The following is a 20,085-nucleotide window of genomic DNA, read 5'->3' on the forward strand; positions in this document are numbered from 1 at the left end:
GACTATAGCAAATGAAAAAGCTTCTGCACAGCAAAGAAATCATCAACAAGGCAAAGAGGGAACCATTCAAATGGGAGAATATATTTGCAAACAATGCTTTTGGTAAGGGCCTAATATCCAAAATATAAAAATAACTCATAAAAAAAATCCAAATAAAAAAATGAGCAGAGGACCTGAACAGATACTTCTCCCAAGAAGACATTTGAGTGGACAACAGACATGAAAAGATAATCAACTTCACTAACTATTAGAGAAATGCAAATCAAAACCACAATGAGATACCATCTCACACCTGTTAGAATGGCTATAGTCAAGAGGGCAAGTAATGTCAAGTGTTGGAGAAATTGTGGGCAAAAAGGAACCTTTATACCTGCTGGTGAGAATGTAAATTGGTACAACCACTATGGAAAACAGTATGGAGTTTCCTCAAAAAAATAAAAATAGAATTACGGCAATCCCTCTTCTGGGTATTTACCCAAAAAATCTGAAAACTTTTATCCACAAAAATATATTCACCCCAATGTTTCATAGCAGCATTATTCATGGTGGCCAGGACATGGAAGCAACCAAAGTGTCCTATGATAGCAGATTAGATAAAGAAGATGATATATATCATCTATATATATTCTATCTATATATATATCATCTCTCTCTATATATATCATCTATATATGTCATCTATATATCATCTATGTGTGTGTGTGTATATGTGTGTGTGTGTGTGTGTGTGTGTGTGTGTATACACACACAATGGAATATTACTCAGCCATAAGAAAAGATGAAATACTGCCATTTGCTACAACATGGATAGATCTTGAGATAACCATGCTAAGCAAAATAAGTCAGACAGAAAAAGTTGACAACCATATGATGTCACTCATATGTGACATATAAAATTTAAAGCAACAAACAAACCTGACAAACAGAATCATGGACATGAACAGTGGATTAGTGGTTATCATAGGAAGCAGGATGTGGTAGACAAGAGTAAAAGAGATCAAATATTTGGTGATGAAAGGAAATCTAACTTTGGGTGGTGAATACACAATGCAATATATATGACATACTATTGGACTGTACACTTGAAACTTATTTGATTGTATGAGTGTCACTCCAATAATGTTTAATAAAAAAAATGAATGAATAATTGAAAAACGGATTCCTTTATATCAGATTGGTTGTTGCCATTTATCTTGTTTCAATCAAAGTATTGCTTAGTTATTTCTGGTTCATTGATATTTCCATTTGATTGAGTTCTAAATACTAAATATTTTGCAGGAATTGAAGAGTGGGAAATGAGAATTGGAAGAAAGGAAAAGCAACTAGCTTTTGAGGAGTTGCAATAATGATGTATATATACTGCCAGTTCTGGCCACAGCAGAGTAATGGATATCTGGTTTATCTTCCTGCCATAGAAATCAACAAAATAAGATAAAATATATGAAATGATTTTTTTCAGGCTTTGGGGAAAACACAGCATATAACTATAATTCCTGAAAGAAGGACAACACATGAGCCTAGTTCCACGTTCACCCTGGTTTTCTTGACTAAACTTCAAAAGAAAGGCAGTACCTGATGTTAGCAAGGATATTGCTGGTGGTATTTTTAAAATGATACAATCACATAGGAAACCTGCAATTTCTTTTTATGTTAAGCACACGCCTTACCCTATAATCCAGCACTTTTATTCCAGGTATTTTTACAAAAACAATGAAAATGTATGCCCAGGAAAATACTTATATCTAAATGTTCACAAGAGTTTTCACAGGAGAACATACGAACAAATTATAGTATATTTCTACACTAGAATAATAGGAATGAAGAGATACAAACTGCTGATGTCTGTAATAACAAAAGTCAAATCCTCAAAACATTCTGTTAAACAATAGCAGACATCACAAAACAGTAGCCAATGTTTGATTCCATTTATATGAAGATCGATAATAGCAAAATTAACTGTTTGTAATGTCAGAGAAATTCACAGGGAGTGTGCCCCTGAAAAAATGAGAAAATTTGGGGGTGTGAAGGAAATGATTTTTATCTTTATTGGGTTTTGAATTACACAAATTTAAACATTTGTTGAAACTCATCAATCTATATTTAGAGTGTATGCCCTTTATTGCATGTAAATTATACTGCAATTAAAAAACAAGCCACGCAGGGACAAAATTTATATGTTGTACTACCATTAAGAGACCTTGAAATTGGAAAGCAAAGAAGCAAAAGAACATTCAACTTTGAAGAGAAGGGAGACGAATAATGTTCACATACAATCTCTGAGATGAAGTCTAATTTAAGATTTTGTGAACAGATCCTGGAATGATTTAAAAAGATTAAGGAATATAGCTTTTCCGCCCACATTTCTGAGCACCACTCCAGCTGCATTGAGCTCCAGGCTCCTGCTAAGCCAGCGCCGCCGCTGTCTCCTTCCAGTCGCAATCACGACCAGACACGGGAACTTCATCAGCTATGATGAAATGTTCCTCGACATCTACAAGACCTGGGAGATCTTGGATGGCTGTGCCTAGAGTTGGAGAGGAAGATGTCAGCAGGACAGAGGGTAACATTGATAACTTGCTCATTTGTGCAAACGCCTCCGCTGAAGGCTGGGAAGGCGAAGATACCGAGGCTTGATAATCACTGGTGTCTGTTTTGTCATGAACCATCACTTCGGAAACCATCAAGGGGAAAACTAGCCTCACAAAAGAAGCCTACAAGAACTACATCAAAGATTACATGAAGTCAATCAACTTGAAGACCAGAAATCAGAAAGAGTAAAGCCTTTTATGAGTGGGGCTACAGAACAAATCAAGCACATCCTTGCTAATTAAAAAAAAACAAAAACAAAAACAAAAACAACGCAAATCAAGCACATCCTTGCTAATTAAAAAAAAAACAAAAACAAAAACAAACAAAAAAAAACTACTAGTTCTTTATTGGTGAAAACATGAATCCAGATGGCAAGGTTGCTCTGCTGAACTACCGTGAGGATGGTGTGACCCCATATATAATTTTCTTTAAGGAAGATTTAGAAATGGAAAAATGTTAACAAATTTGGCCATTTGGATCTATCAGCTGTCATCATCATAGCTGGCTGTTGCTTTCATCCACACACCAGGAGTCGGACAAATGAGGCTAATGTTATCTTGAACTCTTCATTTATTTTTATCTTGATTTATTTGGAGCAGAGGCATTGTTTTTAAGGAAAACTTGTGTAGTTTGTCTAAAAATAAAATGTATTTAAACTAAAAAGAAAGGAATATAAATGTAAATTAGAAAACAAGGGAAATAAGAATGGGAGGACATAGGTGCAGAGAACAAACTGATGGTTGCCAGGTGGAAGAGGGGTTGGAAGAGATTAAGAAATACAAATTGGCAGTTATAAAATTGTCATGAGAATGTAAAGTATAGCATAGGAGATATAGTCAATACTATTTTAATAACTATGTATGGTGTCAAGGGGGTATTAGACTTATTTGGGGGGATCACTTTGTAAGTTATACAAATGTCAACTGTAATTGAAAGATTAAAAATAAATTAAAAATAAATAGGAGTATGAGCAGCTTACAATGAGATGCACAAGCTAACACTGAATGCCTGTTATACAGATACCTTGTGATAGATGCGTACCATATAGGAACAAATATAATGCACATTACCATAGTTTAGACAGTAATTATTATTTTTATTTTACAGATAATTAAAGAGGCCCAGAGAATTAAAATCTAAGGCCACAAAGGTAGAAAGTTATAGGAATAGGATTTAAACCAGGGACTAGCCAAGTGGTGGCTTTTGAGGCTAAATTCAACATTTCAATTTGTCTGCTGAGCATGATAAAATAAAAAAAAAAAAATTGAACTAATATTTGTATTTAAAGACAGTAACATTTCCATAAAAATCTGAATTTCTGGAAAATGCTAAAAAATTGGAAAATCTACCATCTTGTGTCTGTGTTTCCACATGGAGAAAAATCATCTGAAGCTCAGTAGCAAGCAGGTGGCCCCTTTAAAAGAGACTTAAATAGGACATGTTACCTGCCTGGTCCTTGTAGACATTTGAGTATATATTCCTGATTTATGACCATGTTCGTCTGCTGTGTTCAGGTCCAGAGAAGACATAGAAAAAATATGATGATATTATACAGTGAAAGGGGATAAAAAATCATGAGTAGAGAATCCATAACTCATTTGTGTTTATAAACGATTTGTGTTTATTAAAAGGCAACGATGGAAACTGATAATGTCAAAAGCAAGATATTATGTAACAGAAAAAGACAAAGAGAGATCTGTCTAAAAGGAAAGTCCTTTTTATAGTGACTAATACCCTTTGGATGTATTCCAACTTGTGGGGATGCTGTACTAATAATCGAGGAACTCACAGAAGACAACTTCTCAAAATAGTTTGACTGATGTTAGAGAATAACCTTTCTCTGGAATAAGAAGTGTGGTTAAATTCAAAGCAATTAGAACAATACAATTAAGAGTTGGAATGTGGAGGAAATTTGAAACACACTTGGAGTAGCTAGGTCTGTGTTTCCTTCTCTGTAAAATTAAAGGACAAGACCATGGGGTTGTTCCATACAACCCCTTTCAGCGCCAGCATTCTTTGGCTTAATGAATCAGGATAACATTAAAATGTAGCCTACTACCCCCAAGAGTGCCTGTCTGGAATTTTCATTCTACACATACTAGTGCCTTTACCTAGAGTACAAAGTAGGAAATGATCTCTTTCCCAGGCCATTCGGCTTGACTCTCCTTGGGCTACAATCTCACTTTCTTCCTGATTCTCCTCTCATATTTTCTAATCTTCCACCACAGCTAAAAGAATTCAATGCATGTAGAGCCCATTTAAGTTCTACACAATCTTTATAATAAGGAGGATTCTGAGATAAATAGCTTATTTATTTTTTTAATTATGTAATACACTTAAGCCTGGAAAGGGAGAAAAAACAAGGTTAAACTGATGAATTAGAATCAATTTGAAAATAGAATCCAATCTGACTTTTGCTAAATGTACTTTTAGGTTAAAAGTATTAACCTCTCCATTATTTGCCATAATGTTTTCTATAACTTGTTAATACAAGATATTCTAGGACTTGTTCTTGGATCCGGTATTAATATTACAAAGATTAGCTGTTGCTTTAGAAATGAGAGCATTGTTTAGTCCTATCCAAGCTCTACTTATTAAGTCACTTTACCCTTATTTAAACTCTCTACAGCTCTTTTTATCTATTTTTTTAGTCTACACAATGGGAATAATATCGTTCTGTGAACTCTACTTTGCAGTATACTATGTTATGTGAAATCAAATTAACCTGGCACAGTGCCTGTCATAGAGTAGGTTTTCAATAAATAAATTTCAGGTTTAATTTTTATATTACTATGAGGACTGTGGTATTAGTTACAGTGGCTGTTTCTGGACTCAGAATGCTGTATTGTTTATTTTAGCCCTCTGCCTCCAGCAACTTGCCCCCACCTACACTTTCTGTCTAAATCGGCTCACAAATTGGCAGCATCAACATGTGCTTTTAGGACCACCATACTCCCACTTCTCTTTAATGGTAACTTATAAAATGTCAATTGCAATTTAAAATAACATTCAAGAGTCCTTTGAAGGAAAGCATTCTCTTGGACCATTTGACTAGGAATTTCTCTAAAAGAAAATTTGCTTCCTGGATTTCATTGTTCACAGACTGAAGAATAAAAATATCCTTGTGAGAGGTAAGGGAGAAATAGCTACCCTAAAACCATCAGAGAGGATGCTTAGAGTTTCATTAGTTCATTAATTTATCCAATTAACAATATTTACTGAATTCTTACTTTAGAGAAGCATCATTTTGTGTTTTCTGAGGATAGAAGAAACAAGACAAAAAAATGTTGCTTTTACTCGCAAAAGATAAAGAAATAAGTGGACAAATAAAGACTACAGAATTTGAATGCGTTAGCAGTAGGATGGGTTTTAAAATGTCGATTCTACCAGTCAACTATTGCCACAAAAATACTGCAATACATACCACTCTAAAACTCAGTTACTTAAAGCAAATCATTTAATTTTTATATGTCTGTAAGTGACCCAGGGTGAACCTGATTTAAACTCTGGAAGCTCTGCTTCACACTGCAGATTTGAGAGACAGCTAGTTCAGCCTTGATTTGTGTTTGTCCTTATTTTGGGACCATCCAGGAAAAGGTCTTATGGCAGTGGCAGAAGAGCAAGCAGGCAAGCCCCATGCGTCAAACACATATCACATCTTTGTTTCCCTTACATCTGCTATCATCCCATTGGCTAAGGCAAGCCTCGTGGCCAAGGTCACTGTCAAAAGAGTGGAAGGTGTATTCCCACTCTTTGAGGCAGAGTAGGTGGAATATACAGTATTTTTCAGTGTTTATTGAAGATCTCTGAGGAAAAGGTTGACATGTTTGAGGAAAAAAAGCCCGAAGACCAGAGTGCTTAAAATATAGAGACAGAAATGGAAAATGGCAGGATGTGACAGCGGAGAGAGAAGCAGAGATTTACTCAAGATAATAAGGGCCACGGTCAGGAATTTCTTCTAAGTATGATAGGAAAAACTTGGATGATTTTAAACAGAGAGAAACAAGAATAGATTACATTTTAAAATAATTTCTCCAGCTGCTACATAGTAACTGTATCAAAATGGATCAAGACTGTTGGGAGGAACACTATGAAAGTAGTCTTGCTGCATGCAGCTCAGGGGAGCAATGATGGCTTGGACCTGGGTAATGATAATGGAGTGAGAAAAAGTACTTAGATTTGGAATATATTTTAGTGTCAGATCTGCATGACAGAGCTTAGAAACTAGGAACTGTGGGTGAAGAGAAAAAAACATCGGAAATGACTTCTAGTTTTTGGATTTATGCCACTCAAAGAATGATGGTTTTAATTACTGAAAAGGAGAACACTAAAAGAAGAGAATATTTTTAGAAAAGGAGAAATCAAAAGTTTTATTTTGGGCAATAAGTTTGCCTAATGATGATCCTTCAAGTAAACCTGCTGAAGATGTGATTGGTTATATAGTTTGGTTAGCTGGAGATGCCAATTGGGAGGTAATTAGGGAATAGATAAAGTTCAAAGCCTTGAGATTATAAGAATTTATAGGGAAAGGATGTAAGTTAACAAAAAAATAAGACCAAGGAGAGCTAATAATATAAATTATGATATTCTAAATTCAACATCAAATATCTTCTTAAGATAAAGAAAAAGCTTTTCACTGAATCTGCTCCTGGTAAGTAGTAGCTTAAAAGTATTTGCTCTGTTTGGGTATTATAGGCGCTACAGAATTTTCTTAGATTTTGTAACATAAAAATAAAAGGAAAATTTCTTTCTGAAAATTCATCTCATTTCTTACTCTATATAATTACAGTCTAATTTATAAAAAGAAACAGACATTTTTCTCTCTTTAATGCTTTTATTTTGGTCTTACACAAAAATGAGGCTTATAAAGACAATTACTTGAGCATTACACATAGTATACAGTAATCTTGTGAACATCTCACTTTTTTTTTTTTAGATATGAGAAATAAGATTATAAGTGAGATTAGCAGTAACTACAAAGTGGAGCATCTTTCCTTAGATATTGCAACTAGTTACCATGTAAATCCCAGGGAAAGCTTGTGTTATGATTGGAGTTTAAATTGTAAAATATATTTTGATTACAGAAATCTATCATCATTTTTTTTTTTCAAGTTAATTACCTATAAAGATGCAAAAGCAGAGTCAGGAAGAACTAAAGGGAAATGATCAGGGAATTTACAGATATTATGGGCAAATCATGATTACACATAGATTGGGAAATTGGATATTTGGTATATATTTACCTAAGTCTCCAAGTTCTGGGTTATAGGCATTCTGTGAGGAAGAAAGTTTATGTGGGTATGGGTGTGTATGTGCATATAACTATCTGTATGTCTAGAAAATGGACTTTAATTGAATAGAAAAATCAATTGAGTTTACAAAGAGATTTACATCCTTGTTTGTTCAGATGAATCAGAGTTACAGTTCTAAACCAGAGACTCATTTAGATGAACAGAGTAAGCCCACAATTTATCTAGCATAAATTTGGAGGAATTGTCACCACTGGGGCTGATGGGAGTTCGGTGTCACCCTAATGGCAGCGGGGAGGAAGAGGGATAATGACAGCGCGGAAGTGTAGTTAGCATTTTTCCTCAGTTCTTCCTCATTGAGGCAGTGAAGAATCACTGGTCAGTGAGATTTAGAAAAGATTTATTAAAAGTATATTTTAGAAAGACAAAGCATACTCCAAAGAAGCACATGGTCCCAGTGAAGAGCTGAAACAGAGCACTATAAACACAATAACCAACACAAAGGGACCACAAAAAGGCCACAAAGGGGCAAAAAGGGCAAAAAGGAACCAGAAATAAGAATGTCTGCATTTTATCTGGGCCCTGATGGCTGGTTCCAAAGTCATGCCTAGATGAATGGAAGTGAGGTCATTTTGATTGATACTTGGCTGCTATATAACTCTTTGTCTAGTGCTCATGAGCATACCTAGAATTCTACTACCATTGGAGTGTTGTTTGGGAGGTCTCTAGGCTGGGCCCCTATTCATTTTTCTTTCTATTGCTCATGTCTGACTAGCTACCTAACAGAATCAAAAGTTTTATTTAGACAGCAAGTTTTTCTAATGAGTTTGCCTAGCACTCAGCTGACAAATTTACATGATTCCAGGGCGTTGTTCTTAAATAACTTCTTAAGGCTGACTTTCCCAGTCAGGGAGGAAAAGAATGACTAGAAAAAAGACTGAGAAAACTGACTTAGATAAAGGCTCACAACAAATATTAAGATTAATAATAAAAAAAAGAAATTTTAAATAATTGAAATCAAAGTAGAGATGTGGCTGAAAGAAATGTTACAAATGGAAACATGGAAAAACATGTTAAAATTTAAAATAATTATGATTTCAATTTAATTTAGTAAACACATTTTAAACACTTAAGGATTATAAATCTTGCAAGAGGTCATACAATAATGAGTGAGAGTCCTTTCCTTCTAGAAATTTAGTTGTAGAGGAGGAAAAATAGCTTTTCCTCTGCCTTTCTGGGTTCTTGGCTGAGATCCCTCTGTAACAAAAAGATTAATAGGAGAAAATAAAATAGAAAGTTTAATACCGTGTGTATCTCCTGTTTACATGAGAGATACCCAGGAAAACTGAGTAACTCTCCTAAATGGCTCAAGCCTCCACCTTAAGTACCATCTCCAGCTAAAGACAAAAGAAGATGTTGAGGGGATGGGGGAAGCCAGTTATAGAAGGTTACTAAGAAAAGGACAGTAAACAGGGGTGTGATTATTAGGCAGATTTTCATCCTCCCCTTCTCCATTGATAAGTGTTTCTAAAGATCTAGTCATTCTTCTCTTCCAAGTACAAAGAGGGGCATCCTTAGGAATGGAGATTTCCTTATTGATGTAAATGTTTCTTTTAAAAAGATAACTTCTCTTTGGTTTTCAGAGGGTTTCCTGTGTTTGCTGTTTCTTAAAAATAACCAGCTCAAGATAATCAATATGACAAAGAGGCATATTTGGAGATGGCAAGTTGTTTTCCTTCACAGATTACCACAAGCGAATGAGCATTTAGCAGAAACTGGGAATAACAGAAGTAAATGAGACTACTTCAGAATTCAAACTTAGAAAGTTTACTTTTATTAGGCCATATAATACGATTTTTTAAAAAATGAGAGAGAACGTCAGAAAATAAGAGACGGGGAAGTCAAAGGGAAGACCGAGGACAGATTCCAGATAGTAGAAACACAATAGGTTCAGTGTTAGGTATTAAATTTTAAAAAGGTTGGAGAGTCCAGGTATCTGTTAATGGATTGTCACAACTGGGGTGATGTGAAATCCAATGTCGCCCCAGTGGCATGGGGGAGGAGAAGGAGGAGGACGGTGGCATTTTGTGTTGTCCTTTGTTTCTTCTCCTCCAATGCAGCAAAGAATTACAGGTCATTGAGATTTAGAAAAAGTAAAATGTATTGAAAGTACATTTTAGAAGGAGATGAGCCACACTAAAGAAGGCTGTAGCCCTGTGGAAATTAGGAGGTGAAGAGATAAGATAGTACGTCTCAAAGAGTGGAGCAGGTTTCCAGTAACAATACAGAGATGGGAAGATCTGTTTATATTTGGGCCTTGATGGGAAGGCCTACATGATCCATCTGTGAGGTCGCCTTGATTGACAGTTGGCTGCTATATAATGCTTTGCCTATCACGCATGTGCTTATCCAGAATTCGGTCTGTTATAATTAGATTCATGAACTTCCAGGCATAGTCATGAGATTAAAATGATGGTATAATGGGGCAAAAGTTATAGGTATAGTTTCTGCACATGCATCTGTAGCTGGTTTAGCCAGCAGCTTGTATAGACTTTGTGCTCTAGGATTTGGGGTAATTTATGACCCTAAAAGGGAGGTGTTTCTGGGAGGTCCTTAAGGAAGGTCTTCAAGGAAAGTTTCTGTAGTTACAAAGCTGGGCCATGGCTCCTGTTGCTCACGCCTGACTACCTACCAGAGTGACGAAGCCTATGAAGGTAAAGGGAGAAATGTGGAACTAAAGAACCACTATTCATCAAGTAGGTTTTGAGCTCTGCCATCTCCAAATTGAAGAAATCACTGACCAGTCCTTCTAATTGTCAGTACTTTAGGTATCTCTGTTGATTATTTTAAGTCATTAACTATTAACTGTCTTAATTAAGTCACAGTAGGAGCTCAGAAATCTATATACAGTAGAGATCTTGCAATCTACAATTAACCAGATAAATCTATTTTGATAGATAAATAGGTAAAACCTAGATTAGCTACTCCGTGGTGACCTCAGACTGGATGGCCAACACATGAAGATTTTTAAAAGATAATGTTCATACTCTTTATTAGTTATTTCAAGAACTAAGTAAAAGTTAGAAGGATTTTAGCCATAAAGACTTTAGAGTAAAAATAGTCCATGAATCATAGGAAAGTCCTAAAATCCTGCATTAAAGGCATCATTTGGGTACTTCTTAAAATACTTTTTAAAGGCAAGTATTCACATCTAATCTACCCTCTTAAAACAAATTGTTTAATTTTTTTTTTCTCTATAGCTTGAAGGCATTGGGTCTAAAACGAAAAGAAATAACAGATTTTTAAAAATACTAATTAGAGAACAGATAAGATTTGTATATATTATAATTTTACCACAAATAATTACACATCTTTTTCCTCACAGGAAAATAGAGCATAGAATGTATTTGATTTTGAATCATTTGCGATTTCCCCCAGTTTTTTCAGATTTATCACATATTTAAAACAATACTTACATGACAGCTAATATCCAAGTGATTTCTTTAAACAAAATTCATTTTCTTCTTTATTCTACTTTTTTATGATTAATTAGGAAAAAATTTTGTCAACAATTCTTTGAGCTTCATAATAAATAACTTGAAAAAATAGGAATCACACTTCCTTTTCATTATTAGGCTATCACACATTTAAAAATATTATTAATTATATTTGCAATTCAAAAACAGACAAAACAAATTTAAATATCATGCAAAGAATATATAATTTCTTTAAAAGTAGCTTTAAAAGGATTCTCTTACAAAGGTGCTCTGAATTCTAATGTGATCAGTTAAGTGAAAATAAAGCCTTTTAAACTTCTATTGTGCCCCCTAGTGGCAGGAAAGCAAAATTTAGATGCATGTTCTTTCACATTTCTTTGACAGTTAATTTATCCTTTATACAAAACGTTCCTCAAATGAGTCAAGTTCAATATTTTTTATGTTAGTTTATAAAACAAACTAAAAGTAATAAAACATCATCTATTATTAAATTCCTGAACATTAAATTATATAAATGACTCTTTGCTAATTTAAATAATTATCACATATTTTAAATTAATCTCTTTCCTTAAATTTAGGGCAAAATGGAGAAGTTCATCTCATAGATTATATGCCATATAAATTAGCTCTCTATAGAACTCAATCCAAATCTTTTCTTGATTGTTACTATATGATTGATATTCTTTAAGAAATGAACAAATCTCAGACAATTTTATCTTTAAACAGTCACATTCCTGAAAGCATACCCCTTTCAGATCACTCTATTTATCCTGACATAGTTAATGCAAGAAAAAAGCTTCACTCCATAAGGCGTTTTTAGCAATTTTCTTTTGAGAATTTACAGAGGGAATGAGCATCATTGTAAGTTACAAAATACTTAAAGACACTGTCTTAGAAATGTGACTTCGGTGAATGATAGTTGTTTAGAATTGCCTCATTTTTGTGATTATAACAGGGAAAGAAATATAATTAAATAGTGATAACCAGTGAGAAGAGGATTGTACAATAACTATATCCTATTTATTGTACAATCAATATCAACAAGAATGACAGAAAAAGAGGAAAGTATCAGAAAACAGCAATCAGTGATACAGTGATACATTTTCCTCCTGCTAACAGATAAATAATTTATAGTTGGACTTTATAAACATAAAATTGTTTTCCTAAGAAATATAATCGAAAGTAAGCATATGTATATCATTCCCCGAGTTACTTAAAATAAAAGCCTTTTAATTTTTTAGAAAATAATGCCCTATGACTTAGTGCTTGTTAGTATTTTTAATTGACTTTTTCTCTTTATATAATTTATTTTGCTTAACTCCAATATTATAACTGATTATCTGATTATCTTTCACTTCCTTCTTTAAGCATATATTATCTAAAACCTATATTACTCTCGAAACCACAACATATTTACTCAAAAGTGCGTTATCAGAAAAGAATCCTAACTCTTTAAGAACTTCCAAACCTAAAGAATCACTGATTTCATACATTCATCCTGAAGATGTTGCTTACATTGGAAATAATAGATCTCATTCTTTACAAAATCAGAATGACAACTTCTTAGAGCCAGGGAATGAGAGGAAATAGAGAACGGTACTGGAAGTTCTTGTCCTGGATGCTCTCTATGGAATTGCTTTTGAATTACTCCTTCTGTGAGTCAGAAGTCTGGAGTAGCAGCGACAATTAGAGAGGATGTCACTTTCAGTCGTGCTTCAGAAGTGTAAGAGGAGAGAGAGGGACAAAGGAAAAGGGGAGGAGAAAGTGGGGAAAGGTGGGGTGGGATGGGGATGAAGGGAAGGCACATCCTGAAAAGATAATCCCTGTAGTCTCATGACATCATCCTCCTGCCTATATATATATAGGGAATGGCCAAAGCATCTCTCACAGTTCAGTCACTTTCCAAGTCAGCTGAAGGCAAGAGGAAGCACTAGAGAGAGCCCTTACTTCAGTGGGTCTCTGAGGTTTATAGACTTGGCTTGCTAGAAATCTCAAGGAGATGATGGCAGGAATGAAAATCCAGCTGGCATGCATGATACTCCTGGCTTTCAGCTCCTGGAGTCTGTGCTCAGGTAAGCTCAGTTGCATTTCACAACTCCTTGAAGTGATTTCTTTTTCCCTTTTTTGCAGTTTGTTGCTTCTTATGTTAATGTATCCAAAGAGAAGAGTTTCTCCCTTATTCTGGATTTGTTTTTTGTTTTTTGTTTTTTTTTTGTGATAGAAGCTGAATATTTCCTTTCTCTGTCTTTATGATTATAAGAACTGAACACTTTCTTTTCTGTTTTTAAATCTGCAAGGCAATAAAAGGGATTTCAATGAAATACTTTATGCCCTTCTTTTGAATGTAACTACCAGAAGGGGAAAACAAAAAGCAAACAAAAAACCTGAAACTAAATGAGGCTGGTTACTATTTAATAATAAGTACAGAGATGGTGCTTTGTCAAAGTGCAAACTCGTAATTAAAGCCCATTTCATTCAAAATGCTCTATCTCGTTCTCAGTCATTCTCTTAGAAGGCAGTGGCTTCTCTAACTTCCAAATTATTTTTCTTAACTCTGACTCTGTGTGTGTGGTAAGATAGCAATATGAAAATCGATGATTAATGAATAAATGAATAAAGTATTATTTGTAGAAAATTATTTCTAGAAAAATACAAAAATATTCCAAGTCCTTTTGGTGAATACATTTTATAGTTTTTCTATGTGACAAATGGACATCCTATTAATTTAATTATTTTATTTTTTTACATGTTGTTTAAGCAGATACAAAATGTATTTGGCAAATTGGTGTACCTATATTAAGGAAAATTATTTACCTGCAGGATGTTTTGCATATAATATAATTACTAAATATCTATCAATAATTCATCTTGAAAATAAGATTTAAATTTAGAAGAGTGACATGAAATATAATGATTACAGTATACTTCAGTAATGTTAAAAAAAACTACATCAAAATTAAAAGAAAAACAAGAAATAAATGTAGGAAAAATTATTTAACCTGTTTTATACATTTTTATCTTATAAAAATGACATTGAAATGTTTAATTCAAACTCCTGCTATGATTTCATTTAAATTATAAAATTAAATCTATCAAAAAATATAAATGTAATTTAGAAAAAAATTTAATTTCTTTTGATCTTCAAAAAAATACTTGGAACTTCTAACTTTGTAATTTTTTATGAGATAAATATTAATTTTTTTTACAGTTATGATTTTATCTAATAGTTACATGAGGTTAGAAGTGTACTTAGAGCATGTGAGAAAAACTAGGTTATTGATGAAATATTTTGTTTATTAAATCTTGAAACTTCTTGCTGTAATAAGCCAAATTTTATGGGAATTTTGGTATACATTTTTTTATAAATGGCTAAAGGAATTAATAACTCCTTTTGAAAAACAGATTTGGCCCCTAAAAATAGGAGGAAAAAAAAGATCTCTGGTGTAATTTAGTTCTTAATTTAATTTCTCCAAGTGTGACAAAACTTCTTAATAATAGTGTAGAGTGCAAGGAAGATAGAATAATTTTAACTTCTGCTTTATGACTTATAGATCAGTGAGTTTGATTTAAGTCATCTTATTACAGTGTCCTATAACTTTATTTTTATTACCTTATAATAGTTCCTAATTTTTCTTCTCTGTAGAGTATTCATTAGTGGAAACTGGAAAGGATATTTAAAAAATATCAGAAATCCATTTTTAACTCTGTTGTAGATGTATTGATGGATAGCTTCCCTTCTGCTTAAACAATTTCCTTAATAGACTGTGATAAGATTGCTAAGTATACATAATTCTAAATTCTCGTTTAAATTAAAAAAAAAATCTTTCAAAATGTGTTTTGTAAAATAGCATCTCAAGTTAAATTTGAATGTCTTTCTTGTTTTAAAATTATCAGTAAGCAATGGTTTTTAGTATTTTTGTTATTGTCTTAAAAAGTCTTTTATGCACACTTTTTCATTATGTTGTGTTTTTAAATATTAATATGCATGTAGTCTATATATGTAAATTATTGTTGGTGAAATTAACCAGCATATTTCATGACATTTCTATTATAAGATATAATCTTTTTTTTTTTTTTTAATTCTGAGATTTAGAGATTAAACAACTCTAATCATCAATAGCCCTCTTGGCATATAATCAGGTGCTTATTTTCTTAGAAGAGCTTCTGTTATCCTAGCTGTCTGTTAGCCTAAAACAAACAAACAAACAAAAAATATATACATATACTTTTTTCTGATTAATATTTTAAGTTGAATAAAAACAGAAGAAAGACAATAAACCTCTAAGACTAATTTTTTGAGATTAATCTAAAATCTATAGGTTACAATATAATTATATGATATGTGATTATATAGTAAACATGTGGTTTTAATTTTACTCAGATTCAGAAGAGGAAATGAAAGCACTGGAAGCAGATTTATTGACCAATATGCATACATCAAAGGTAACTTTCTTTTCTTTAACCAAGGATTGAAAAACAGTCGAAGATTGAACTCTCATTATAAACATGATGTCCTATTCCTATAGTAATAACTTCCCATCGAGACAGAAAAGTTCATTGGGAGGCACTTCCTTTCTCTGAAACTTTTCTTTGAGTTCAAAAGAGTTAAGGGTGTTGATGTGACAGGAAAAGAAATTATAGTGACTCTTAATCAATATATTGTAACTTTAATTAAATAGTCACATATTATTTATGTGGACATGTACATATATTTAAAAGAACCCCATTTCCATTCCTGTCACATTGTGTATGATGAAAGGTATATTGACCTCAAGTTAAATACATATATGAAAATTAAGTGATATTTTTGCTTTTTTAATTATAGTGAAGAAAGTAAAATGAAATTCTTAAATTAAAAATGAAAGTTCATGACAATTCATGAATAAATGTAGTAGACTAGCAAACAGAAGCTTTGAGATCTAATCCAGCAGCTGTAACTTAAGAACTTTTGTTCTTAAGCAAGCAGGCAATTGACATTGTTTGCCTTCATTTCCTTATTTTTAAATTCTGGGGTTGGAGTTCATAATCTCTTAGATATTTACATTAAATCCATACTTAGATTTAAATTCTTCCTATAACAGAAGTATTATCTGTCCTTGCTCATTGTTTTTATTGAATCAAGTAAAACTTGATATATCGAACCTTATTATTCCTCTCTTTGGGTTTTGAAAGCAAGAAACAGGTTAGATCCCAACCTGTACCTAAGGGCAAAAAATTAAATTAGGATATACTTGATTACCATGCTACCACACAATATTGATTTACCCCGAATGAATCAATCAGTGTGCATCTAAATGTAGAGTTAGAGAATAGGGTTCCCAATCAAAAGATATTTCTCAAAGAAAAAAACAAGTTTTGAGATGAGGCAGTCACCTGGTGCAATCACTGTTACAACACTGGGAGACTGAAGCTGAAGACTCAACAGATGTTATGGTAAGAAAGTAAGTTCTCCAAACTCCTGGCTAATTTCTGTAGCAATGCTCCTAATCAAGTCTCATCGTGTCAGGTTTCTCTTTCCTAATTGTTTAAGGTACAACTATCTTCACTATATAAGTAGAATTATGTTTGCTAGTATTCTGGTATAGCTTTATTAAGAAACAAAACTTTGTACTGCATGTTTTCTTCAGAGTCTCAAAAAAAAAAAAAAACTGCTGGAATGTTGTAATTTTCTGTGATCAAACTCAATGCCTTATATATGATAAGTGTTTAATAAATATTAATGAACTAACTAATTTATGAACTAATGGAAATCCAGGATTCACTACTAACCCTCACCTTTGGTGGTGAGTATTAGTCATATCGATCAGGTCCATTTAATGAAGAAAACAGAAATTTGACCAGGATCTTATTCAGTATTAGGAAGTTAAATCAAATAATGGTGAGTAGGCTATCTCTGTGTCCCAGTATGTTATCAATCCTTGAGAATGTTCCTTGTGCACTAGAGAAGAATGTATAAGCAGCTGTTTTGGGATGGAAGGCTCTGTATATGTCAATAATATCCAATTGGTCTAATGTGTCATTTAAGGTTGTTGTTTCCTTATTGATTTCCTGTTTGGATGATCCGTCCATATTCAACATTGGGGTATTTAGGTCCCTTACTATGATAGTGTTTTGGTCTGTTTCTCCCTTTAGTTCTGTTAGTAATTGCTTTATATATTTCAGGATTCCCTGAAGATGGTATGGAGGAGAAGAAAAGAGAAGTTAGATAGGATGAAAGGAGTCAAATATGTGGTGACAGAAAGAAATTTATAAGCAGTGAACAAACAATGCAATATATATATGCTTTCCTGTTGAATTGTATACCTGAAACTTACTGGATTTTGTTAACCAATGTCACCATAATAAAAAGAAATAAAATAATAATAAAATAAAATAAAATAAAATAAAAATAATAGTAAATAGGAACCACAGATATTCTTATTGTCTTCATCTTAAAAAACAATGAGATAATATTTTAAATTTCTTATCTGTAGGCTTAGGCCTATTCTAAACATTTGTATAAAATAATTTAATAAGTAAGATTGCTTATTGTTAAAGAAAAGTTATTTGTAACGCTTGTTAAAGGTAGTAAGGAAAACTTTAATCAACAGGAGCTATCACAATGGGAGTTTTTCAGAAATTGGATTTAACTCCAAATATAACAAGGACAAGTGTGGAGCAAGGTGAGGGTCAATGGATGGGAAATTCCTAAGAGGAAACATTAAGGATAGGAAGATTTTTTAGATGACTCAATAGGATTCTCATGTTGAGAGTGGAAATTTGATCAAATATCAGATATATCTAAAGTGATCAAATACCAAGAGGGAGGCATTTTTGCTACACCGACTCAGCTGGCTTTTTGTTAAAACTGGAGTAAGTGGACCAAAGACAGAACCCAAGGTCTAGACATAGTCAAGAAGAAGGCTCAGAGGAGCCTGACTCAGATTTGGTCAAGGAGAGAGTCTGTCATTCCCCTGAGTGAAATAATTTAAAATTTATTCAAAATTTCTCAAATATATGAGCACTTAGACATCCTTTGGTCAAGAGTGCTTTCTCTGCTATGCTTCCTAGGTAGGACTGAGATTAATATGTGACATTACATAGTAGCGTTGAGTGATATAGTGCCTATTTTACATGGCAGAAGGCAACAAGGTAATTAACTTAGTTTTCTCATCCAAAAAATAATCAGACAATACTAGGCTTGTCAGATACTTTATGAATAAAGCCTTCTGTGGTCAAATGAGTTTGGGAAACATCAGATACTATACTGGCACCAATGAAAAGTTAAAATGTGGATTTGCAAGTAAAAAGTTCTGAGAATACTTACTTACATTTAAGAAGCCTTGAAATTTTTTTTAAACTCAAGTTTTTTAATTTATTTGATAGCGGAACTCCTCTTTTAAAACCAGTAAGTACAGAACTAGTATTCTTAGGAACACACTGGAAAATACTCAATTAGAAAGCTCTTTAAAGAGCTTTTCAAATGTATTATAGTATCTCATTAATTGGCAGGATGTATGATATTGCTGCCATACAATGAAGCATGTTTCCTCTAAGTTTTCATAATAGAAAAAATTGAAACAATGGCTGAATAATCAGATCCAAGGGACCTAGTCGATAGGATCTTCAGACTGTTGAAAACATTTCAGTGACTATGTTCATACTCACAGCTTTGCCTATCCTTTGGATAAAATTTAAATCAAAGGGAATGTACATTTTACAATTTTAATACATATTGCCAAAACACCCTTTAAGAAATTACACTGATCTACATCCAGAGCAACGAACATTTAGGAAGGTGTGTGAGTCTCATGTCCCCAAGAGTACACCACTGAGAGTACTTGTATTTTTAAAAGTCTTCCAATCTAATGGTAGCCAAGCTGAACATCATTCTACATGTTTCTTTTACATAGTTCTCCTTTGATGAGAGATTCCATGACTTTTCTGCTCTTATTACTTATTTTTTATTCATAAAATATAAGATTAAAATGCAATATTTATTTATTTATTTTTATATTTCAGATCAGTAAGGCAAGGGTTCCATCTTGGAAAATGACCCTGCTAAATATTTGCAGTCTGATAAATAACCTCAACAGCCAAGCTGAGGAAACAGAGGAGTTTCGTGAAGAGGACCTTATTACAAGAAGGAAATTCCCCACTGCTTTAGATGGCTTTAGCTTGGAAGCAATGTTGACAGTATACCAGATCCGAAATATCTGTCACAGCAGGGCCTTTCAACACTGGGAGGTAAAACAAAAAGAAAATATGAGTATAATTATGGTTAGCTCTCATTTGTACTGAATTTTTTAGCCTGATCATTATCATAACAGGAAGACTTACAATATTAAAGAAGAAGAAACCATGTGTTGAGATTAACATTCCTTCAGATCTTCAAAGTGTCCTTCAAATATTTGGAGTTTAGCAAAATATTTTTTCTTCAATCTTAAAAGGGGGATATATCTTAAGAGGCAGATTTGATCCACATGCTTTTATTATGCTTAAATAGATGGCATGCTTAGGCAATTTTTGGTGGTAGTGGTAGTAGCATGCCTAAGAAATTTAGAGAATTCAAATGTCTTCTTAAAAAAACAGTTATGTGTGTTTATAAACAAACACAAAATACTAAAGGTTCCATTTGTATTTAAAATAGTAGGCAAATAAAACCAGAATAATAGGAATCTCTCTCTCTCTCTCTCTCTCTCTCTCTCTCTCTCTCCCTCCCTCCCTCCCTCCCTCCCTCTCTCTCTCTCTCTCCCTCTCTCTCTCTCTCT

The 20,085-nt window shown here is 33.2% G+C and overlaps 1 protein-coding gene and 1 pseudogene across 1 annotated transcript in view; both read left to right on the forward strand.

Annotated features, from left to right (window-relative positions):
* The first annotated feature begins 325 nt into the window (after positions 1 to 325).
* LOC102879794 lies at positions 326 to 3,049 on the forward strand (annotated as a pseudogene).
* Positions 3,050 to 13,223: 10,174 nt separating this feature from the next.
* The window catches only part of NTS (neurotensin), a 9,029-nt gene continuing 2,167 nt past the window's right edge, over positions 13,224 to 20,085 (forward strand). The window contains exons 1-3 of the mRNA XM_006923805.1: positions 13,224 to 13,407; positions 15,717 to 15,778; positions 19,337 to 19,561. Coding sequence (XP_006923867.1) covers positions 13,335 to 13,407; positions 15,717 to 15,778; positions 19,337 to 19,561 — 360 coding nt within the window. The 5' untranslated portion in view covers positions 13,224 to 13,334. The remainder of the gene's footprint in view (positions 13,408 to 15,716; positions 15,779 to 19,336; positions 19,562 to 20,085) is intronic.

Source organism: Pteropus alecto, unplaced genomic scaffold (assembly GCF_000325575.1).
Source record: "Pteropus alecto unplaced genomic scaffold, ASM32557v1 scaffold76, whole genome shotgun sequence".
Taxonomy (NCBI): Eukaryota; Metazoa; Chordata; class Mammalia; order Chiroptera; family Pteropodidae; genus Pteropus; species Pteropus alecto.